This window comes from Trematomus bernacchii, unplaced genomic scaffold (assembly GCF_902827165.1).
Source record: "Trematomus bernacchii unplaced genomic scaffold, fTreBer1.1, whole genome shotgun sequence".
NCBI lineage: Eukaryota > Metazoa > Chordata > Actinopteri > Perciformes > Nototheniidae > Trematomus > Trematomus bernacchii.
The window spans coordinates 3,180,892-3,205,658 of NW_022987942.1; the positions used below are offsets into that span (position 1 = coordinate 3,180,892).

The 24,767-nt window shown below is 42.1% G+C and overlaps 1 protein-coding gene across 1 annotated transcript in view; it reads left to right on the forward strand.

Moving 5' to 3' along the window:
- Nucleotides 1–24,767, forward strand: part of ascc3 (activating signal cointegrator 1 complex subunit 3) — a 165,503-nt gene that overhangs the window by 137,742 nt on the left and 2,994 nt on the right. The window contains exons 31-40 of the mRNA XM_034115595.1: nt 539–676; nt 1,604–1,724; nt 2,081–2,213; nt 4,087–4,212; nt 9,633–9,744; nt 9,832–9,966; nt 13,882–14,106; nt 17,390–17,541; nt 20,360–20,510; nt 23,302–23,508. Coding sequence (XP_033971486.1) covers nt 539–676; nt 1,604–1,724; nt 2,081–2,213; nt 4,087–4,212; nt 9,633–9,744; nt 9,832–9,966; nt 13,882–14,106; nt 17,390–17,541; nt 20,360–20,510; nt 23,302–23,508 — 1,500 coding nt within the window. The remainder of the gene's footprint in view (nt 1–538; nt 677–1,603; nt 1,725–2,080; nt 2,214–4,086; nt 4,213–9,632; nt 9,745–9,831; nt 9,967–13,881; nt 14,107–17,389; nt 17,542–20,359; nt 20,511–23,301; nt 23,509–24,767) is intronic.

Genomic DNA, 24,767 nt, shown 5'->3' on the forward strand with positions numbered 1-24,767 from the left:
CCCACTGCCTCGAACCCCCCCGACCTGACAGCTCTTTCTTCCTCTGCTACGAACTCCAGCTCTTTTCCTCTGGGAATATCTCTACTCTTCCATTTTCTTACTCTCATATCCAGGGTTGGGAGGCTTTAAAGATGTATTGTGTTACAAATACTAGCTACCTGTAACAAATTCAAGGAACTTAATCTGAGTATCAAAATATAAAATAAATGTAACCTGTTTACTTTCAGTAACTTTTGGATTACAAGGGAAACTAAATATCAATAAGATGTTTTTTACTGAAGTGTATTATGTAAGACAACAGAACAATCTGACCTTAGAAAAGAAGAAACCAAGATATTGATTGATTAATCAAGTGAGGGGCAGGGTCCTTTTCTCATAGACTTATATACAACCAGACTTCCACGTTGCTTCACTTTTCAGACCTGGACTTTCCCTCAGCCCTGTCCCTGTGTCACTGTACATGACACCTTCTCTCAGTCAGTTTCTCATTGGCTGTGTGTCTGTCTGTTGAATCAAAGTGTGTGCTCGTTGTGTGTAGATTGAGGCGATCATTGCCACAGTGAGGGATTCCAACCTGAAGCTGACGCTGGCCTTCGGGATCGGCATGCATCATGCAGGCCTGCACGAGAGGGACAGGAAGACCGTGGAGGAGCTGTTCGTCAACTGCAAGATCCAGGTAGGCCTCCCACTGTATACACAACCCCATCACTGCTGTACACACACCTCCATCACCACTGTATACACAACCCCATCACTGCTGTATACACAACCCCATCACTGCTGTACACACACCTCCATCACCACTGTACACACACCCCCATCACTGCTGTACACACACCCCCATCACTGCTGTACACACACCTCCATCACCGCTGTACACACACCCCCATCACTGCTGTACACACACCTCCATCACCACTGTACACATGCCCCCATCACTACTGTACACACACCTCCATCACTGCTGTACACACACCCCCATCAGTGCTGTACACACACCTCCATCACTACTGTACACACACCTCCATCACTGCTGTACACACACCCCCATCACTACTGTACACACACCTCCATCACTGCTGTACACACACCCCCATCACTACTGTACACACACCTCCATCACCACTGTACACATGCCCCCATCACTACTGTACACACACCTCCATCACTACTGTACACACACCTCCATCACTGCTGTACACACACCCCCATCAGTGCTGTACACACACCTCCATCACCACTGTACACACACCTCCATCAGTGCTGCACACACACCCCCATCAGTGCTGCACATACCTATTGACGTTAAGAAATGTGTAATGTTAGAAAAGATTTGCATGATCCTAGACAGGGGGGATGATGAGGCCTTATGCAGACTGTTACTTACACACTAGAGCAGAGTGATTTGATTAGTATTTAGCTATTATAGATGCAACTGCATATACATTCCCATTTTACCCATATTCCAACGTTTTCCTCAAACTTGATGTTACTTATTTTACACTAGTTTTTTTAAACATTCTGTATGAGTTTAATTTCTTGTATATTGTTCATGTAATTAAGTGAATGTGTCTATGTTGTATCATTTCTCCCCTTCTCTCAGGTTCTGATAGCCACCAGCACTCTGGCCTGGGGGGTGAACTTCCCTGCTCACCTGGTGGTCGTCAAGGGAACGGAATACTACGATGGCAAAACCAGGCGCTACGTGGACTACCCCATTACAGGTATAGCTAGACATTCTCTCATTGGCATCTACAGTTTGTTTTAATCTACCGTTAAATAAAGAATGTTCAAAATGATTACAATGTAGTGAAGTATCCATTCATGGAACTTAAAGGGATAATTCCCTTTTTTTGCCAACATAACAATTGTCTCACCTCGCCATTTAATTCATTTTATTCAACAGCCATACATTCATTTAAATAATCACATTTAAAACAGACTGAGTCACATGTTCAAAACCTTACCTCTTGGAGGATTTCAAGCCCTGGAAAAGTGACAACAACGAGAACTGGTATTACTTCTCTTGCAGCTGATTTAAAGAACAGTGGAACATGTGATGGTTGTGTGCTGTGTGCAGATGTTCTGCAGATGATGGGGCGAGCAGGTCGGCCTCAGTTTGATGACCAGGGCAAAGCTGTGATCCTCGTCCATGACATCAAGAAGGATTTCTACAAGAAGTTCCTCTATGAGCCGTTCCCTGTGGAGTCCAGGTAACACTAATGTCTCTGGGATTGTGGTGTTGCAGTTCAGTCATACATGCATTCAGACAGGACCTTATACAGCAGTTATTGGAGAGATATCCCTTAAAGGGCCCATGTGGCCATTTCCACTGATCATAATTCCATTGTTGAGGTCTACTAAAATAGATTTATATTGTGCATTTTTCCAAACTCACATTGGTTTCTCATACAGCATCTCTGTAAACTACGTGTATTCACTGAATTTCACTCTCTGCCTTTAACGGCTCGTTATAGCTCCAGCCCCCACCCTCCTTGTGAGCACAGTGTGCTCTGATTGGTCGGGACGTTGTGAATCGCGCTGAGCTCCGTGGAGGTGTTGTTTCCTTGTTTAGGATACATAGCGAAACACAGCCAAACTCATCCTGAGCACACACAAACTCACATCCGAAGTAAAAACAATAAGTGTGGCTTGAGATATTGAGTAAGAAAAAGGTTGATAAACGCTGTGAGAATGGGTCTGCAGAGAGAATTTCGCCGCGATCCCAACTGTCTGTTATCAGCCTGCAGCCAGGGAGGAGAAATCAGCTGAGCTGCCTGCACTGAGTGTGTGTGTGAGGAAGTCCGTGGATTGGTCAATTTGGACCAATCAGCGGACAATGTATGTCCTGAGTTGAATGTGCAAATGTATGCCGATGATGCGGTCATCTTTGTACACGGGAAAAACACTGAAATAATCGCATCTTGTCTCTCTAATGCTTTGGACAAGGTTCAACACTGGCTGAACAACATTTGCTTACAGTTAAATGTAAAAAAAACAGTATGCATGATGTTCAGTAAACGACCAGTCAAAATCGAAGGATCCAATGTGTTTTTAAACGGAGCAGAAATAGAACATTTTAAACAAATTAGACCCTTCTTAACTGTCAATGCTGCAAAGTCATACCTCCACTGTATGATTCTATCCCACATTGAATACTGTTTTACAAACTGGTCGTACTGTACCATCCTTGAAAAACACAATTTCTTAAGTTTTGACCATTTTAAGTCTTTTAAAAGTATGTGTTTTTTTTTATAAATGTTTACATGGACTGCCCCCCCCCCGCCTTAGGGGAATTCATCCACACTGGACGCTGCACTAGGTCAGAAACCAGAGGAGACCGTGAAGTCCACGGACCACTTTTGGACAAAATGTCCTCTCCATTAAAGGCAGCTCTTTGTGGAATAGCCTCCCAACTCAGATACGGGATTGTCCCACTCTCAATAGTTTTAAAGGTCAACTCAAAGAATGGTTGAGAAACAACCAGACATGCAATCACCGCTAAATGCACTTTAATACAGGGGTATCTCCTCTTGCACTTTATGCATCTCTTGTATCATCTCTTGCACTTAATATGTCGTTGCTGCTATAGTGTACTGCCATGTGGTAAATACTTGTGTGTGCTGCTCTTGCTCTTTTGCATATCATGTATTTATTTTTTGCTATGTTTACAAATGTCATGTTCTTATATGTTGTATGTGAGGGACTACGGATGGAAATGAGCTCAAAGCTAAAATCCGGCATATTTACACTTGAAGCATTATTTGTCTAAAGTGTTCATTAATGTTCATTGTCCCTATTCAAATAAACGATTAAATGAAATGAAATGAAAACAATATTAAGACAGGAAAAAGGCAGCAAGAATTCACATGTAAGAATTGTTTTGGGATTTGGCTTGAACAATGAATTAAAGATGAATCTCAATTGTTAGCAAAGAATTAGCTCTTTATCATCAATCCACCAGAGAATCTAATTACTGATACAGATGTATTTCTGTATAAAAAAAGTTAAAATTACATCTTGACAGGTTAATAATTCACTCTGTGGATTGTAAGTGATCAGTGTGTGACTGTGCACCCCCCCCAGCCTCCTCAGTGTGCTGTCAGACCATCTGAATGCGGAGGTGGCTGCAGGAACCATCTCCTCCAAACAGGACGCCATGGACTACATCACCTGGACCTACTTCTTCAGGCGGCTGGTGATGAACCCCAGGTGAGGGAACCTGCTCCCTGCAGCAGAGCATGCTCTTCAAAACTAAACACACATGCACATTCTCAACCTGCTCAGAGGAGTGCCATGTTCTTCGGTCAAACATCTGCTGTGTAGACACACACCATTCCAGAACATTCCAGCCTGCTGGTATTTGCACGGCTGTCATCCCACATTTACATTCAGTCCCTGACCGAGGCCTCGCAGTACGATCGCACCAACACAGGTCTGCAAGCTGACACTCAGCTTCAGATCAGGCTGGGATTTAAGATCAATATACAGAAGAAAAACAATGACAAAGGATTAAGTGTTGCTGTAGGATTGGAGGAAAACCTCAGTCAGCATTTCTGGTATTCTTTTGGCTAGTGATCAGTAATCTGATTAGATCTTTCGGTACCACTTTACAATAAGACTACCCTTATAAAGGATTCATAAAGGGTTTATAGTTAGGTTATTAATTAGGTTGTAAACACTTTATTAATCATTAAGAACCATTTATAAACCAGTTATAACATAGTTTTCATACATCAACACAGTCTCACTATTTGGCAAGATGACTAAGCCTTATATTGGCTACTTAGCGAGAATCAACTCAGTGAGCAACAGATACCAAGGATGCTGGATGATGAAGAAGACGAAGTACGCTAAGTAGCCAATATAAGACATAGCAGTACAGATACACGTGGGCTCACTATTTTTTGCATGATTACATAATCTCGTAGCTCGTAATCTGCTATTCCCCAAACCTGATAATACAACTTCCTGGTCTTTAAAGTGGGACCAGGACCTATTGATATCACATCTCTAGCTCTCCTAACTGAACTGTCTCCCTGTGAGGTGAAATAACAAACATGTATTATATTTGTACAAGTCTACCCCTTTCTATTTGCTGCACAGTTATATTCCCTCTCCATACATTTGTCTGAGCCAAGACCGGCTGTGACGCTGCAGTTATGTATTGGCAGGGAGGCGGCGTTTGGTCAAATGTAAATGCACCTGCTTTATGGTCTGCATGGATGTGAAAGACTGCCAGAGGATCCTGGGAGGACCAGGGCATTTTTGCTCTGGAGAGTCAGGTCATTTTGGTTTCAAGAGCCACTGAGCAACTGTCATAGGAATGAACGAGGTCCCGCCTCCAACGCTGTATCCAGTTCTCTTTATACACCAGTGCCTGCAGCTGGATTCTGATTTAATAAAAGGCTATTAATAATATAATAATAATCCTTATATTTATTATAGCGCTTTATCAATGAATCTCAAAGCGCTTTACAAATACACATTACACATACAGATCATACATACATGTGACAATACCCACAGGAGCAAGTTCAGGTGAAGTGTCTTGCCCAAGGACACAACGGCTTTACAGATGCAGCGACGGCGGGTTTCACCCCCTTGATCTGATAATCATTGCACAGACCACTGCGCCACCCGTCCACAAATGATCGTTAACCTGTAGTTTACACAAAGTAAGGCCTACAGGCCGGCTATTACATCCAAACTGAATTTGGTTCCAGTATGTCAAACATATTTTGTCTCAGCTATATACCGGCACTCTTAAATTCAGCTTGTGTCATTTCCAATAATATAAGGTATTTTGCCCTGAATTATCCATTATCTCCATGCAGCTGTGTTTGTATCTGAACGGCTAATTCATCACTACTGCTTTCAGCCTTTGGTTCCCACAACACACACACACAAACACACAGACACACACACAGACACAGTGTCCCATGGGTGTCGTAAACGTCCGAGGCTGACTCGCTGTGCCATCAGGAGCCTAATGGTGATGATGCTAATGGCCATGACTTAATCAGACAGGCCCTGCCACCAGTAAAGATCTGTGAAATGTGTTCAGTAATAAACACATTCAGCGCTGTGAACGGTGTGCTGTTAACATGTGGAGCGATGGGAAAGAAAGAAATACTAACCATTAAACACACATTAAATCTGACCATCAGCGCCTCCAGATACTGTGATTACTCTCCCTGCTCCCCCTGCACAGTCAATGATGTGGAATGGGGATCATGGAGATATCATTTGTTTTATTGTAATATAAGAAGTAGGTGGTTTCTGAAAGATTTGCATGCATAATGCTGGCAACTGTGAAATGACCTTAATCTCATTTCCCCCTCCACCTGTTCAATGATGTAATGGTTGTCACTTTGGCTATTCGTAGTTCTTTGATTCATATTTTGAGACTATGTTCACATCTATAGGTGTTAATCCCTCATTCTGGGGGTATACCCATATTTATAAAAGATTCTGTGAATAAAAACACAACAATACATTTCATTGAAGCAATATACACTTAAAGAAGAAGACTGCTTACCCAACATTTACAATCCTCACCTATGGTCATGAGGTTTGAAAAAGAATAGGATTGTTTACAACAACAAAAAAGTGAGTGAGGTGAATGTTCATTGGAAGGTGGACGTGCCCACTCGGGGGGGCTGTGTCTCAGGAGGTAGATGGTTGCTAGCACTAGTAGATAGATACATGCAGTCCATTTACCATTTGGACATTGGGTGCAGGCCTCAGGCATTATAAGGGAGCTTGGCGTAGAACTGCTGTTCCCTCACATTGAAATGACTCCATGGAGGTGGTTGGGGCAGCCCTCTGGAGGAATTGGATGACATGGATGAGACCTAAATGATCCTGCTGCTACCATTACCCCGGTCAGTGGTGGATAGATGGAAATGACAGCATGCACACTGCACGATATAAACCATTGCATTGGTTTAGATAATGTATATTAGAGAAGAAATGCATTTCGTTATGGTTTTCATTAAGAGGTAATGATTATTCTGGCATAATACAAAACGTTACCATAGGTGTTATTACTTTTCTGAGATTATACAAATATTTAACAGTGCATTCAAGAAATATTAAAATCTCTTAAATATTTGTATTTGATCAGCTGCATACATAGCACACATTTCTGTGAATCCAGCAGCCTTTGTGTTTCATCTTAACTTCTCATACCAATGCTCTATATTACAAGAACCACAACACATGACAAAGGTCCACTTGTTGTTCTCATTGACTGACACTGGAGAGCAACCAGCTGGCACTCAAACAACAAAGGAAACACCAGTAACATTCTGTCAACAGATCTCTAACTCAAACATTTTCTATATTCAAATTACAAATGCACACAGGGATTTTTCACACCTGCAAACTTACCTTAAGGATTTGGTTTCCTTTTATTTGAATTGCACACATCATGCATACTTATTGGCATTATGAGCTAATGGAGAATGTCTTGATGACATTTCTGCTGAGCCTCATGTGGGAACTCTTAGTTGGCAGTGCTGAGCATGGAACCCATTTTGCTGCTGGTTGTCTTATTTCAGGTAATAACGGCCTAACCTGGGAACCATTTGCTGCCAAGGGCTGCCTTTTCTCTCTCAGCTGTGGCTTTCCTGCACAGCACTGCAGCATGTACAGATTCTAACCAGCAACAGTGTAAATACAGTCGTGACATTTGAATTACCATTTTATCTAAGTTTTCCATTGGGCCCTAATAAGTTGCAATCATCAGTATTACAATTATGTATTTGACTACTTAGCATCAGCATGTCTGACATTTCTTTACTGACTGAGTTACTTCAGCAGTTGAGGATGAACAGTTCTGTGTTATTGTTCAAGTAGTGGAGAATGTCATTTTTTAAACACTTTTTATAATATTTCTTGTTGTACTGACTCCTTTTTAAATAACTTAAATAGAGACACCTGCTGTCCTACAGAATGTTCAAACTCCTGGTTAAGGTTGGCGGAAAACTGAGACAGTGCATTTTATTCATTATACCTGTGAAATACAGCAATGTGAAAATCTTGATGATGTAGTCAAAACCAGAAGGGCTAGGATTAATGCTACAGGTGTTTATCATTAGTGTTCTTGTTAGGCGGGAATATGCTAATATAAGTCACAATTGCTTTCCAGGCTAACTGACCAGTCACTGTTTTTAAGGAGACATATTTGTAACACATATTGTAGATTTGATAACTGTCGGCAATCCCCTGCCTCTATTGTGGAGCAGGTGAGCGGGTTATGGTCAGTTCAACACAGCGGAAGTGTGGTGCAGTGATGACGTATTTCTGTAGGCCGACCTAGAAGTTAGCATCACAAGGGCTCCCTCGACAAAAAATAATGCAATTTTTACATTGGATTTCGGAATATTGCAAAAGATAAGCTCAAACACACATTTACAGTGTGTGTTAGATACCTACACGTTTTGTTCAGCAGAATCATCTCCACATATTAACACCACTTTATGATGTTTAAAGTAAAAAGCTAACGTTAGGCTATAAAGGAACTACAGCACGGTCACAAGGCTGCGTGTCACAACCGCTAAGCTAAAGGTGGCTAATGTTTGACTTGTTGACATCTAGCAGTCTTGTTTAGTCACTTGTTAACATAGGCAAGGCAAGTTTATTTATATAGCACCTTTCAACACAAGGCAATTCAAAGTGCTTTACAAAAATGAAAGACATATTATAGAAACATATTATAAAATGACATTTAAAAACACTCATTTAAAAGCAAAGATAAAAAGCAAAGATAATAAAAGTTACAGTGCAGTTTAAGATATGAATATATCAATTAAAAGCAGCGGCAAAAAGAAAAGTCTTCAGCCTGGATTTAAAAGTAGTCAGAGTTGCAGCGGACCTGCAATAGAACGAAATGTGTAAATCTCTTCAGCTTGTGTTAACCACAGACCTTATTTTGGTAATCTAACCAAAAACACTTAAAATATAGACTTTAGGACCAGGGAGACCCGAAGTGGTAAAATGATAACTTAACCGTGGGTTTGTGGCTTCTGTCCTTCCTACGTGAACATTTCCTCTTTTTTCACTCCTCTCCTATGATAGTGAGTTAGACAGCTTTTTCTAGTCGCTCATGCTATGATATTTACATCATCCCAATAATGAAAATTCACGACAACATATTGTGAGTATTTTTGATCATGATCCACATTAAATCCCTTTATCATCCACTCCCCTATATCAATACGTTTTGCAATTGTCAACATGTTCGCTGTTCATTGGTGATGTGACTCCCTCTTAAACACTCCTCCAGGTTTCTAAAACACTGTGTGGTGTTAAATGCAAACTGTTAGCCAGGATACTGTGTGATGTGCATGTGAACACCGTCAGCACAGTTATGATTTAAGCAGTGGAGTTCAACCTACAGCTGTACTTGAACTCTGCACATCTTGAATATGTCAAACAGTATTTCATTCTTCTTAAGCCACCCTATCTAAAGGAAATTGGGGGATAAAAGCAACTAAGAAGCATGTAAAACAATCTCAGTTTGGCTGAAACCATACTCAGAATGACAAACAGGCTTTCTTGTGTATTTCTCATACTGTCAGGTCAATTTATGTTTTTGCAAAGACCCTATTTCCTGTGTTGTTTAGTTATTACAACCTAGAAGACGTCAGCCACGAGTCCATTAACAAGTTTCTGTCCAACCTGGTGGAGAAGAGCCTGCGGGACCTGGAGTGCTCTTACTGCTTAGAGATAAAAGAGGTTTGTATTATTTTGTTGTTCGTATATTGTATATACACAGGATTCCCTTTTTGATTTTTCAAATTGTTGATCCCATTAATGCCCCAGGATGATCAGACCATTGAGCCACTGACCTATGGTCGCATCTCGTCCTACTACTACCTGAAGCACCAGACCATCCGCACCTTCAAAGAGCGGCTGAGAGCCGAGCTGCCCCTCCACGAGCTGCTCTCCGTCCTCACCGTGAGTCCCACACTCTCACACTCCTCCTGTCACCACTCACCTTCTTACACTCCTATGGGATTCATGTAGATCTACAACAGAAGATTGTGTGTGTTTGCACATTTGTGTATTGGTCTGAAGTCTAGGTTTAAAGGGGCCCTATTATGCTTTTAAGGGTTTTCCCTTTCCTGTATCGTGTCATATAGGTTTATGTAAAATGGTCTGCAAAGGCTAAAATCCCTGTGTTCCCTCCAGAGGGAGTTACATGTGAAACAGGAATACATTTGTAACTCCTTAGAACTCTACTGAGAATCTCTGATCTGTCCCCTAATATTCGTTTTCTTTTTTGCCATTTGCGAATACAAGATACCTTAGGGAAACACACACACACACACACACACACACACACACACACACACACACACACACACACACACACACACACACACACACACACACACACATTACTCCCTCCTATCAAATTAGCACCTTTGCCTGAGCTTCATTAGCTCTCCTCCTGCTGGTGGGTGGGTGTGATACTTTGTCCTCTGCCTTTACTGAATGACCTCAGCCAGCCGGCTGTGAGGTCATCCACACTCTTGCTTGTGATTGGGGGGGTCAACACAAGACATGGTGGTCTCACATCTTTCTCTGAGTGGGGTGATGACTTACTTTTTTTTCATGCCTTCTAATTGCTTTGAATATCCGTCTGTATTACTTATAGTTTACTTTATTGCACACTGTATAGCCTAACTGGATGGTCCTCACTTACTATGCGTAGGATGCAGCACTGGTTTTTATTAATGTATAAAGCCATTTTATGTAAGCTTCCACTCTACATATGTGTCAGATTTGCCCCAGTTTGTGACTCTTACAACCTCAGATCCAGTGCCTGGATACGGTTCCAGGTTCCTGCTGTACGGACTGAGGCTGGAAAAAGGAGTCTTTCTTATTATGGTCCTTGGTCTTGGAATGACCTTCAATCACGCCTAAAACTGAGGGCACTTGTCTCTATAGCATGTTTTAAATTGAAGTTGTCTGAAGTCCTCACCACCAGCTGCTCTTGCAGTAACAAGTAGTGTACTTTTTTTATTGTCCTAATGTGCACAATGTAGTGACTGCTTTTTCGTCTTTTGTTTTCTTTATGTTCTCTGTATTTTATATGTTTGTGTTATGTGTAACGTTGCTGCCTTCTTGGCCAGGTCAGCATTGAAAATGAGATTTTATCTCAATGTTTTTTATCTGGTTAAATAAAGGTTAAATAAAATAAATAAAATAGTGCATTTCTTCACTTGATCAATTATTTTAAGGCTAGTATTTAAAAAATGTCATAGCAACAAGTTAAGCAAAACCATAATTGTTGGTAAACATGCAGTGATATTTTGTCTTGTTTCAAGATACTGACACTTAGTACTACCGTGTGAGTACTTCTGAGGGAGAAAGATATATTTTATAATATCCAATCAAATTAAAATTAAATATTTAAATAATGCACCATGCAGCAGAAATCTAGCATAATTCGGTTTGAGCTTTTGGATAACGTGTGCTTGTGATAAGTGAACTGTATGGCACAGAGGAACAAGATAAATCAGTCTCACATTATAGTTCTTTGTAGGATACATTCATTGCTGATTGTCATAACGACATTTAAATAATAATAGTTATGCAATTAATATTTCCTGTTGTAGAAATATAAAGACTTTAGTGTGCCCTGTCTTCCTGTAAACAGAAGCCACAGAAAGCAGACTTTTTCAAAATATGTTTATTGCTTGTGTCTTCGATGTAAATAAGCTTGTATTCTTGTTTTGTGTGTTCACCATGAAGCTGTGGGTCCATTGAATGTCTTCAGGGGCTGAAGCTCACTTCAATACTGATGCTAACATATGGAGGGGAGGCTACTCTGAGAAACGTCACTCTGCTCTGCACACATGTAGTTGGAAATACACCAAAGTATGCCATACCTGGCTGCCCCCCCACCCCAACAAGCTGCAAAAGAATAGACACCACCCCCTCCCTCCACACGCCCCCTGTGTTAGCAGCGGCATGCTCCTCCAGCTCCCTCTAATTGCTGCAGTGTGGCCACTAATGAGCAACACCCACACCTCCCTCCCCCCCCCCTCTCTGAGCCCTCTGCTACAGTCATTGTTTTCTTTTCTTTCCTGCTCCTCTGATTCATAAAATTCAACTTGTCTCACAGTGAATCCAATCCATCTGTTTACAAGAAGACAAGGCACACTAAAGGTGGAGCAGGCCATTATCACCCATACTACTGCCATGGAAACCCCTTACTTCTTTAACTTTGACCTCTCATTCTTCGTTTAAGACTTTGCGTTGAGGTATTATTACAGACATTATCAATACTTTACCTCCAAATGAAGTGGTTTGGATCAACCAGATAAACGCTTTTTCAGTTACAATTATTCACTTGAGTTTAACTATGAAGATAATATTCTACATTGAAATACATTTCCAAACCTTAACATTTGAATGCAAGTCATTTAAACATAGCTGCAACAATCTAACTATACATCAATACATCTCTGTGTCCGTCCATCCTTCCAAAGAGACGTCTTCAAATTGCTTTGGCATTTTGCTTTATAAAGATTTATGCAATCAGCAAACCAGTACAGTTATACAACTGTAGCATTTCTGAGAAATTAGGGGACCCACTGTCTAAGGAGTCAATGACAGGAAACGACGTTAGTATGTAATATATGTGTCTATTTAAGTTTTGGGGAATTTGTATTTAGGTTTTTGTGCATCCACCTCTCTGTTCTTTAAAGCTCCTCCTCATCACTCTCTCCCTCCTCTGTCTCTGTGAAAGCTACTATCATAGGGTGTGGGGTGTTTGTTGCTTATGAAGCCCGCTTGAAGATCTATAGTCTCTCCAGAACTTCCATACCAGGCAAAACAACACTGAGAGATCAATTATTCTAAGATGATTCCTATTCCAATTCCTCGTCCCAGCCCCCACACTGCGCAGGTCTTTTTTCAGGTCCTAGCTTTTGAAACACAGGTTTGAGTCAGTGATGGATGGAGTCCTGACAGTCCCTGCTGGGGGAGGCTATGACAAACGCCTCCAGCAAAGCCAGTTGATGGGACTACATTAGGCGAAGTCCAACTGAAGTGAATTAGAAGAGAGGAGCCACGCGTGTCTGTGCATCTCTCTGTATGGGAAGCACAAACAGGGTGCAACACGCATCCTTAGTACAAAGAGGAAGTTGATGGACTATTGGCGTCAATTGACTTGCAGTGACCATCAGGGTTTCATTGTGTCTCTGTCATCAATGTGCAGCGTTTCCAGACATTTACATCAAAGAATTTGAAGAATTCAAAATATTGTGCCAACTCTTGAAGCAGTACAAGTGAACTGGATGTTTCATCATCAGGTAGTTGAACCCTCCTGTCGTGTTCGGGTGAAATCTAACCGATTTAATACTTTCATCAATCATAGATATTCTGTTTTACATTTGATTGACTCAACGCCTTATGATATCCTCCACAGTAGGCATTACACATATACAACTGCTGATCACCACTTTCATTGAATTTTGAGTGGTTTAGTGAACTTTGTAACACTTATGGTGTTCCCAGTCAAAAATGTCCGCCATAGAGATGAAGGTACAGGGAGATAGTACACACCCACAAATCGACCACCATGTTCATTTTGGAAAACATTTTCAGGGTCTATTCTTTGTATATTCACTGCAGTTATTCAGTAAACCATAGTTTGAGACATTGTTTACATCTTAAAAGGTATAACAATACCATTTGATAATGATTAATGGTCTTTGTGGGGTAGTGGAACAGTCAGTTTAAAAAACCAGAAGAGCAGGGAGGTAAAAGCAGCTGTTGAAGTGTAGATGCTTGGATTAAAAAGATCTGAACACAACATGCCTTAGAATTCCTGTTTCACTCTTGATTTCTGTCTCACAGGATGCAGAAGAGTTTTCGGAGCTGCCCGTCAGACACAACGAGGACCAGCTGAACAGCCAGCTGGCTCAGCAGCTCCCCCTGAAGGTCAACCCACATTCCTACGACAGCGCCCACACCAAGACCCACCTGCTGCTGCAAGCCCACTTCAGCCACGCCCAGCTGCCATGCAGCGACTACAACACCGACACCAAGACGGTGCTGGACAACACCATACGAGTCTGTCAGGTAGGACTCCCTGGGCAACAAATGACTCACTTGATAACGTTACATTCATCTAGCTGACACTTTTATCCAAAACAAGGTAGAATAAAACCGTGAGGATAAAACAACAAAATGCATGTCAAATATCAAGCATCAGATATGCTGAACCGTTTTAAGTGCAACATTTAAAAACGGGAATAAATAGAGAATGATATTTTATTTGAATGTGCAAAGGGGGAGTTAGAGCAATTGTATTTTCAGTCTTAAGATGTGTAGAGTTAGGATTGTGTTCCACCATTGTGGACTACAATAAGCAACTACAGCAAACGTTACGTTACGGTAGCTTGTCTCTGCGTATTGAAGGATTAGTAATCCCCTTGCCGATGCAGAGAGTAGTGGACAGGATATAGTGTACTGTTTGGCCATGTCCTGGATGTAGGATAGATCTAAACAATAGTATGGTAGGCAAGTCCCAGTGTCTCTAATAGGATTGGAGCAGCCATTGAGAGCCAGTGAATGGTGCAGAGGGGAGGTGTATGAGAACTTGGGTAGGTTGACAACCAGCAGGGCTGCTTTATTCTGAATGAATATTAGAGGTCGGAAGGCACATGCAGACATTTAGTGAATAATAGAGTCAAATGACTTGCGGTAAAGAGAAAAGAGGAGGGGACCCAGAACAGAACCCTGAGGGACTCCATTAGTAAGGCTACGAGGATGAGACTCAGAATCTCCTCCAGTAAGTGCAGTACCTGACATTGGAGGTTGACATGGAGAGTGCAGATTTAGAAACCGATTGTTCTTGGAGGATGGTGAGGAGGATCTGGTGGTTCACCATGTAGAAAACTGAGCTGTGGCCTTGCAAAAGACTGACTGACTCAACAGGCCGGAGAAGCTGCTGTGTTAGGGCATTCAGGCATAACTGCAAGTGACAATATGTATGATATTGTTTTTGTTTTTTATTTGCAACAATACCAGTGACTTTGTATTCTAACATCCAATGTTGCATGATTCCTGATGCTGCTATGTACAAAACATTCTGGTTTCAGGATTCTGACTTTAAACCAGCAAGTTGGTAAAAAAAGCTACGAGGGCCAACAAAGTTGTATACGTTGACAATAGCCGCGTTCACACCAAGTACTTTGCCGTACTCAGTGCCGGCACTCAGTGCCCCGGCACTTATTACCCCAGGGCATTTAGTACAGATCGCGTTCACACCGGAATAAGTTCCCTGAGGGAAGATTACGCAAATGAGCCGCTGACGTCACTTCGTCTTCTTCTGCTTTGGGATTACTGGCAGGCCGCAAACAACTTCACGGCGTATACTGCCACCCGGAGTCCCCGGCCGGAAGTCCCCGGAGTTGGGGACTGGCTTCAGTAGAAGCTGCTGTCAGCAGCGTCTACTGAAGCCTTCCGAGTAAATCGCCAGAACGCCGACACCTCCTCATCTCCACCGCTCCCATGTTTTATTTTGTGTTGCCATAAATTAGTCTCTCTGCGTTTGTGCGCTGGGCGAATGCTAATGCTAATAATGCTAATGCGAGGATAATAAAATGGCGGCTCTACAAAACATTTCAGAGTTTTACGGGGCACTTTTTTCCCCCAGGAAAGTACCATCTCTCAGCAGGCACTAAAAATGGGGGTAAAAGTTCCCGAGATGAAGTTCTCTTTTTGGTGTGAACGCGACATAAGGGGTACTAACGGAACTAAACGCGAAAAGTACGGTGAAAAGTACTCCGGTGTGAACGCGCCTAATGCTAGTGATGGAATGTGTTCAAGAATTGAAATTACTGAAATAGGATAATTTGCAAGAATAACTTTCCAGTTGCTGATAAAAGCAGGAATCGTATAAAAGCGGTCTAACCTGATGATGCCTTTGAGGAAAAGCATTACTTTTAGTTCATAAAAGTTCCATTGTATATCTAAAACTAAAGGGTTAAAGTAGAATATTAAAACAAGTTCAGAACCATTAACAGCAGCATTTATCAACATGACGTAAAAAGTGTTAAGAACAATACATTACTAATATATTTGAATAATGCATTGCACATGAAAACAGCACATGTTGGGAAGCGGTGCTGTGCTGTAGATGAAGCAGATTAAAAAGGGGAATGTTAAACATTAGTAGGTGATTTGTAGCTGAACTTGCTGATCCATCTCATAAATAACACAATGCTCCGAGGTTACATCTAAAACCCAGAATCTTTGTCTGGCATCCACAAGGGTTCTGTTGTGACTGTGACTGCACGTGTTCCACAACAGAGCACTTAGTGGTTGGTTATATGAGTGAGTAACCTTGATAACAAACATTATCCATTACAATGCTCCATCCAGGTTATTTTGTGTTAGAAGTGTGATGCGCTGGCTATCTACATGTAGGTTCTTTGTATGTACTGTTTGAAGTTAGGCCCATGTCTCAACGTCTGCAAGCCATTGTCCACAGCTCAGGATGGCTGTTTGTGCGTGTGCATATGTACATGTGCTTGTGATTTTCCATGCTGTGTATCTGGCAGTGATATTGCATGGATCATGGATGTGGTTACTTCTCTGGTGTCCTGCTGCTACCATTTAATACAATGATACTGCTCTCCACTTTCTTTATGGTTGATTTGTTTTATACATGTATTTATACAACTTAAAGTATGTGAAAAATGTGAATTAATCTTTCCGAAAGGCTTTATTTGGTCCGTGACTGTCAGCTAACCCCGCATTAGCTACACTCTGTCTCTTAGGCTTTGCGTGTCTAATTGCAACACATGACACACATGGACTCAGATGATTGTGACAGGTGGAGAGAGAAAGAGCTAAATGTATTGATGAATTACATCGGGAAAAAAATCCGACCTAACCCCAAGCTTTACGCAACAACAGACCTAAAGGTGGGGGGGGGGGAACTCAGTATAAACCCTGCAGGGTGAGTGATGACAAAGAACTTAGGCTGTCAAATTATTCAATTTTATTTTGTTAGTTATCAAAATTATAATGTGTAAAAAACAAACCAATGAAGGCATATAATCATATGTAATTGTTATGTTAATTGATTGATGTACCTTTGTTACTGTAAGTTGCTGCGTGTTAAATAAAACTGAATAACAGTCAGTTTTCAAAATGCTTTTTTATGATTACAATGTGGCTGATAGTGAGTCCCCTGCTAAAGTCCACTGTGTTATGCTACTTTCAAATATTTATTTTCAATGCTTGTGCCATGTGCCACTATAATGTTTTTTATTTCAAATATCTTAATTCTGAGGCTTTTCTAGGGAAATATTGATATATGCATTTGGTCATACTTCCTGTTTCCTGTGCTCAGGCTATGCTGGATGTAGCTGCTAACGAAGGCTGGCTGGTGGCCGCTCTCAGTATCTGTAACCTGGTGCAGATGGTGGTGCAGGGCCGCTGGCTGCACGACTCCCCCCTGCTGACCCTGCCTCATGTGGAACAGCAGCACCTCTATCTGTTCAGGTACACAACATCAGGAACAGCTTGAATGCTGCACAAGGATTTGTAGATAGCTGCTACATGGCTAATCTGCGTCAGTGTTCTCCAGCTGTGATTAGCATCAGTGAACAACGCAACATGTTTCATTAGAGTCCGAACGGCTTCTTCACATGTCATCTTAAGGACTATAGTTATATAGTTAAGGCCTCATAGCTTTAAGGTCTGGCTACTGTAACAACTAGCATTACTCTGTAATGTATGCATCATTATCGCCCTGCCTGAAACGCCTCCATTGGACTCCTTTGGTTACTGCTGTAACATAGTGACATCAGTATGTAACACTTGCACTTCTATTGGCTGGCGCTCCAACACATTGTATGCTAAGGGGCGGGACATTTCTGACACATCTCTAATGGCGCTTTTCCACTGCAGCACGTAGCACTCTTTTTGCTTTTCCACTAGGGGTAGTTCCGGCTTAAGGCTACTTTTTCACCTTTTTTCTGGCCCTCCAAAATCGAGGTTCTTACCGGGCCAAGAACCGGGCTGAATATGCTAAACTAGTGACGTAAACACTCTCGACTGCTGAATGGTCAGAGAGAATCGCTGGCAAGGGGGCTACAACTACAACAAAATTAACATATTTTACCGTGATTTAATTGTAATACACGTTTCAAAATGATGCCGAAGTAACAACATACTGATACCGGTTAGTAAAAACCATGAATTAATGCTTTGATAAGTCTGCAGACAGACGGCAGGGGAAAAACCTTTTAAAATGCGTGTTTTCTAAATGAAGATCGGCTAAGCTAACGCAGTATATGCTCCGACCGTCCACACTCACAACAACGGCCTATACAGACATAAATAAACCAGCGACTGTATTCGCCATGACACAGGCAGTCTGTGGTTTGTACTTGTTTAACTTTTGTCTAGTTTATGAACAGATATGAGGAGCTGTGAGCTCTGAGTGCTAACAGCTAACGGCTGATGTTTTGGTTTTGTGGTTCGCATTGAAGATGACATCAGGGCAGTTTTACGCAGCGTCGCTCCGCCTACACTGCGTTACTATAGTTACTGCCCCACAGAGATGGAGTACTCGAGTGCCGATTTTCGGGAGTCGTGACTCGGACTCGACTCGGACTCCCGCACTGATTGACGCGACTCGGACTTGGACTCGTGAATTCTGGCGCACGATGACTTGGACTCGGACTCGTGAATTTTTCCCCCACGATGACTCGGACTCGACTTGTACATTGACGCTCCGACTTGGACTCGGACTCGAGCAAGTTTTCTATGGAGTCTGATGTCCTCTATCCTGGCGTGTGCACCGGCTGCGAGGCGAGTTCACGTACTGGGCCCCGCATTCCAGTCTAAAGATGTCTAGAGACACACCCCGCATCGTGCTGTATGCTTTCACACATTCGCTTCCACATTGGAAAAGAGCAGCGCAAAATGCTCGTTATGTGGAAACAATATTGAAGAGAAGGCTCCGTAACACATTACTCTAAACATCGAGTTCAGACATATAGGCTGTCTTGAACACTATCATCAGAGTAACGTGATCTAATAAATAAATAAAGATTCAGCCGATAACACGAAAGCACATGGCTACTTAGCATGCAGAATGACGTCATTTTGCATGCTAAGTAGCCATGTGCTTTCGTGTTATCGGCTGAATCTTCATCAGTAAACCGATTTAACCGGTAAAAGTTCCTTCAAAATAAGAGTCCCGATCTTATTACTATCAAAATAAAAGTGCAAAACGAAAACTTTACCATAGGAAAATATTGGCATACAAATATAATCACTTCTCTAAAAGGTAACGCATTTTAAATATAGTTTATTTATATATAATAATAATATTAATATTAGTAATAAGCTTTATATTTGTATAGCACCTATTACAAGAATTGTAGCCAAACTGGCTTCACAGCAGTTCAATAGACAGATTAGTATAACATGACAGGATGAAAGCAATGTAGAGGAGCAGCTACATTTCAACACATATATCCACGAAGATTAATACATGAAGACTTGTGACTCGGACTTGACTTGGACTCTTCTTGGGTGACTCGGACTTGGACTCGGACTCGACTACGACTCTCCCTTGGTGACTCGGACTTGGACTTGGACTCGAAGAGTGGTGACTCGAGAGTGACTTGGACTTGTGAATTGGTGACTTGACAACAACACTGCTGCCCCAGCTACTAAACTGTAATGGAAACGCAGCATAAAGTGAGCCTGGCCTACCAAGGCCTAACCATACCGTACTAAGCCGTGCTAGGTCCTGCAGTGGAAAAGCGCCATAAGTGGTGGACCAGTCACAACAGAGCCGGCCAGCTAACCAATCAGAGCAGACTGGGCTCTGGTTTCAGACAGAGGGTGAAAAGAGGAGCTGCAGCAGAGGCTGTATGAGAAAAATCAAGAGCTTTTTGAACATTAGAGCCTGGAGACGTGTCCCAGTAGAGACACTACATACATACATGAACCTGAAAATAAGCATGTAATATATATATTATATAATATGACCATCCACACCCCCAGGTATGAAACTGAGCAAACACCAGCATTTACATTATTAAAACCTCCTGCACAGGTAAAAACACACACACACACATTTATACATATATTTGTAAAGCCCACAGTGTACGTTTTTCCATGTACACACTAAGGATGTCCAGGCCTGCACCGTGTTAAATAATGTTGTGCAAACAATAACAATGAGAGAGATGAGAAATTAAGATCTGTAGTCCCTTTCCTGAGGCAGCGTGAATCATGGGATAGGGTCTGTTATAAGTCTGCTTCATGTACAACAAATCTCCTCTCCCTCTCTTACTCACAGCAAATGGGCAAACAAGAAGGGAAGGAGCAGTGGGGGGGGCTCCAGCGGGCAGATCGAAGGACTTCCTGAGCTGATCGCTGCCTGCAACGGGAAGGAAAGTGTTTTCGCTGCCATTGTCGGCCAAGAGCTTCAATCCAGTCAGATCGCCCAGGTGAGATTACAAATATCATCACACCGATGGAAATATGTCATTATATTGGTGAAATGTGTACTTTGGGGACAGAAATAGGGAAAATATTTAGCAAAAAAATGTCTTCAGAATGAATTGCTACACTTAGTGCATGCAGATCACACACACACTCAGACACACCATTATCGGTGACGAGCGATGAGCAGTCCTGCCGCTGTGCTCCCAGAATCCTCCAGGATCCCCATCACTCTGCTCTGATAGGGTGTACAGCTCCAACTTAAGTGCTAATTGCTGCAGTAATGAGAGTGTCCGGGCACCATGGCAGGCCCTGCAGCTTCACCCAATCAGTGTCCCCGCTTTCCTCCTTCCCCACCTTTACCCCCCCCTCTGCCCCCAGCCCCCCACAGTGTGGCGGCCTCTCTAATTAAATAATTAGATGTGCAGCAGCGTTCCGGGCTGACTTGCCCAGGGAGAGTAATCCTCACATAAATGGCTTTTGCCGGGTGAATCAGAGAGGCTTTTCTCTTAACTCAATACACTGACACACACACACACACACACACACACACACACACACACACACACACAAACACACACTAGCACCAGTGTTTTCTCTCCTGACACTTTCTTTATCTTTTTTATGTCTTCCTATGACGGGGCTTTTGTGCTGAGCCAAACGTTAAATTCTCCATAGAAATACTAAAGAGGGACACAAGGCCATGGAACAACAATAGAAACAAATAACTGTTATTAAACTGCAGGTTTACTGTAAAGCTGAACTGTCTATCAACACAGAGCCTCTTCTTTTTTCTTTTCTGTAGAGAATAGGATAAGGGCAATGTGAAAATATTCGGACTTAAAAGAGTCAGAATTCTGTGAAACAAGTCAGAATTTAAAGGTCCCCTATTATACTGTTTTTCATCAATATATTATAGGTCTCAGATATATACAAAACATGTCTCTGATTGGCTTAAACACCAAACAGATCATTGCAGCATCCCATAATCCCCTCTGTTTCAGCCCTGTTTCAAAAGTGCTGATTCTGTGTCTATTACTTTAGATGAAAATAAGGAGCCACTCCCCACGCCCCTTTTATGCCCCTTTCACACCGGCGCTTTTTCAGCTCCGGCTCGGAGCTGGAGCCTGAAAAGTACCGGTTTTTCCTGTTCACACCGCAGCGGCGCCGCCTCATAGCTCCGGAATGCGGTTCACTTCCAGCTCCAAAAAATTGTCGGTCTAGAGGCAAGAGCTTCGGAGCTATGACGCGGCGTCGCTTACGTCTCTCTTACGTCGAGGCGTGCAGGAAACTAAACCCACCTCCCCTGAACATGGGTCGACTGAAGAGTCTCGTCATGCCTGCCTACAAGCAGTAGCGCTGAGCAAAGTGACTAGAACGCAACCACACACTTATAAAAAAAAACTTACTTTATAAAGTCAGGCAACACTAACCAGGCTTCGTGTGATTCTGTTTATTTGTACCTTACTTTGACCATCCGTTCGCTGTTATTGATCATTGTGGAGAGCAGGCAGACGTTTTGTTTGTTATTATAGCAGCTATCGGATGGAATCAATACATGGGCTGCACAGGTTGTCATGTCCGACTATCACAAGTAGAATCATAATGAAAAATACGCCGGTAAAATGTGCCTGTAGAAAACGGCTTAGCAAGTAGTCAGTTTAGCTTCGGTTGCTATGCTAACATCACCCATGTTATACCAGAGAAACTTTCATAACAGCGTTGTGATGCCAAACAGCGTCAATTCAGACTGACACACATTCACTTAAGGGGAACTGGGGATATGTATCAGCTGCTTGTGTGACAGTAAAGACAGTGAATACTTTAGAGCCGTGTGAGCTAACCCGGAGCTAACGGGAGAATACACTCCCGTGGAAGAGCAGCCAGCAGCGGTCGGTAAATGCCGCTGAAACACATTAATAAACAATGAACCACGGCACTCTGGAGAAAAGTATAAGGTTGGAGAAGTCGTTATTTAATTTAATCTGGCTTCGTATGATTAAAAGCAACCTTGGGTACCTTGGTTGGTGATTGGCTAATTGTTACACAAGGCAAAACATCGTTATGACATCACAAAGTGGCCAAAATCTGATCAGCTCATTTTCAAACAGGGTTTTATATAAATGGATCAGGACAAAAAGAGAGAGAATCTTTTTTCCTGAAACTTTCAGAGTCTCTTTACACAGAGGGGACTCATGTTGATGTAGAAGAAAGATTTTGCATAATAGGTGACCTTTAAAGTCAGAATTCTGACTTAGGATACCACTTTCATTACAAATGAAAAAAACGTAAAGAAAGGATGATGTTCCTGCCGCTTTGTGTTATTCATGTGCAGAGAGGGGAATGAACTTAGCTGCTGCTGTAGTGGGCCAATCACAGGCCACATCCAATTGCTTGTGATGATTATCTGTGAGAATAACTCTCTCAAATATTATTTGTTTTATAGATCTGGGTACAAAAATGATCAAATGAAGGTATTGTTTGAATGTAGAAGTTGCCATTCTTCTTGGTTCTGGGTTATCTGGTCGATACCCTAAAGATATCGAGTACTGATACCCAGCCTGACATTTAAACTTTGTGTGTACACTTCCTGGTAAACTTGTAAAATGTGCAGTATGCACCTGTAATGGACCAGATCTAAAAATCCTAGCTGTAATACTTCCAGAGGCCAGACTTGTGAAGACTACTGTAATCTTTTGCACCACCAACTCTGATGAAGTGGTGCAAATGTGAGATTGTTTTGGTGAATGTGGAACAGTATAAGAGACGTGACATGGATCTTCTCTCTCCGGTCAGGCCTGGTCCTTCCTGAGCCACCTCCCGGTGCTGGAGGTGGAGCTGAGTGTGAAGGGCTGGTGGGAGGCGAGCCGGGAGCAGACGGAGCGCCGCCTCCCCGCAGCAGGAGCCCAGCGGGGGGGGGAGGGTGGCTGGCTGCAGGTCCACGCTGACCAGGAGTACGTCCTGCAGGTCGCTCTGAGACGCATCAACGCGGGCCAGCAGAGGGTCAGTACACCCAGCACACACTCTGTCCAATGAGAACATATCAAACACCAAATAGTGACAAAGTTAAATCTGCTAATTATATATAATACAATATAATAGGGACAGTTTACTCCCGCTAAACTCTGTGCCTTCACAACTTCATAGCATCCATCTGTTTGCATCTCACATATTTATCTATTATTAAAATAAGCAGTGTTTTATCTTACTGTACAGCAATTAATTTATATTCTATTTTTAGCTCATCTAATTCTATTTTACATGTATAAAGTTTACTTCTCCTGCATTACTTGCACATTAGTCTTGCAGCACATACGTTTTATTTAAGTTCTTTAAAGGTTTAACAATATCAGACCATCATGTCTATAATCATCATACAGGCTGAGCTCTTTTGATCCTGTCAGATTTATTGCCCCATAAATTATTTTATTGATTTAAACTGGGTTTTTTTATCTTTTGACTATTCTTTAAACTGCATTCTTTGCTGGAGTTGCGCTGCATGTTGGCTGCAGATGCAGGGGAGCCTCAGAGAGATATACTGCTCTTCAGATGCTGTGGATACTCCAGGGATTCAGTACAGTTGGGGGACTGGTTTATGAAAAGGTTTCCACCTCTGAGAAGCTGCTGGGAGACAGACTCCTCTAGGAACATATTGAACCACCTGAATACATTCAATCTGATGTTTATTTAAAGAGGCCAAAAACCCTGTCACCAGGTATATTATCTTATTTTACCTACATTGCACATGGCCATGGGTTTATTATTAAATTCACAAGGTAGGAAACAAAACTTGATGTGTAGTCGCATTCACACCAGCCTTGTATAGTCCGGTTGAATCGAACCCTGGTGCGTTTAGCCGCAGTCCGAGACCTCTGAAGTGAACTAAACAACCGGACTCTGGTCCGCCTAAAAGAGGTGGTCTCGGACCGCTTGCTCGTGAACTCTGGAGCGGTTCATCGCTGGTGTGAACGTAGTCCGCACCAAAACATAGGAAGTGTAGTATTTACGTGTCACAAGAACGCGGATGTCTTCAAAATAGCGAAATAGTGAAGTAGAATGAAGTGTTGAACAGTGTCTTGTAAAGTAAAAACAACTATCAAACTAAAAACTATACATAAAAGTCAGAGCCACCTGTCGTCGGTGAAACCCCCTCCTTACTGCAGAACGTCTCATTATATGTGTTTTAATGTTTTTTAACGAACGTTGTCTGATTATATAATCATATGCGCCGTTGCTAGAATCTGTTGATATGCTCTCCAGAT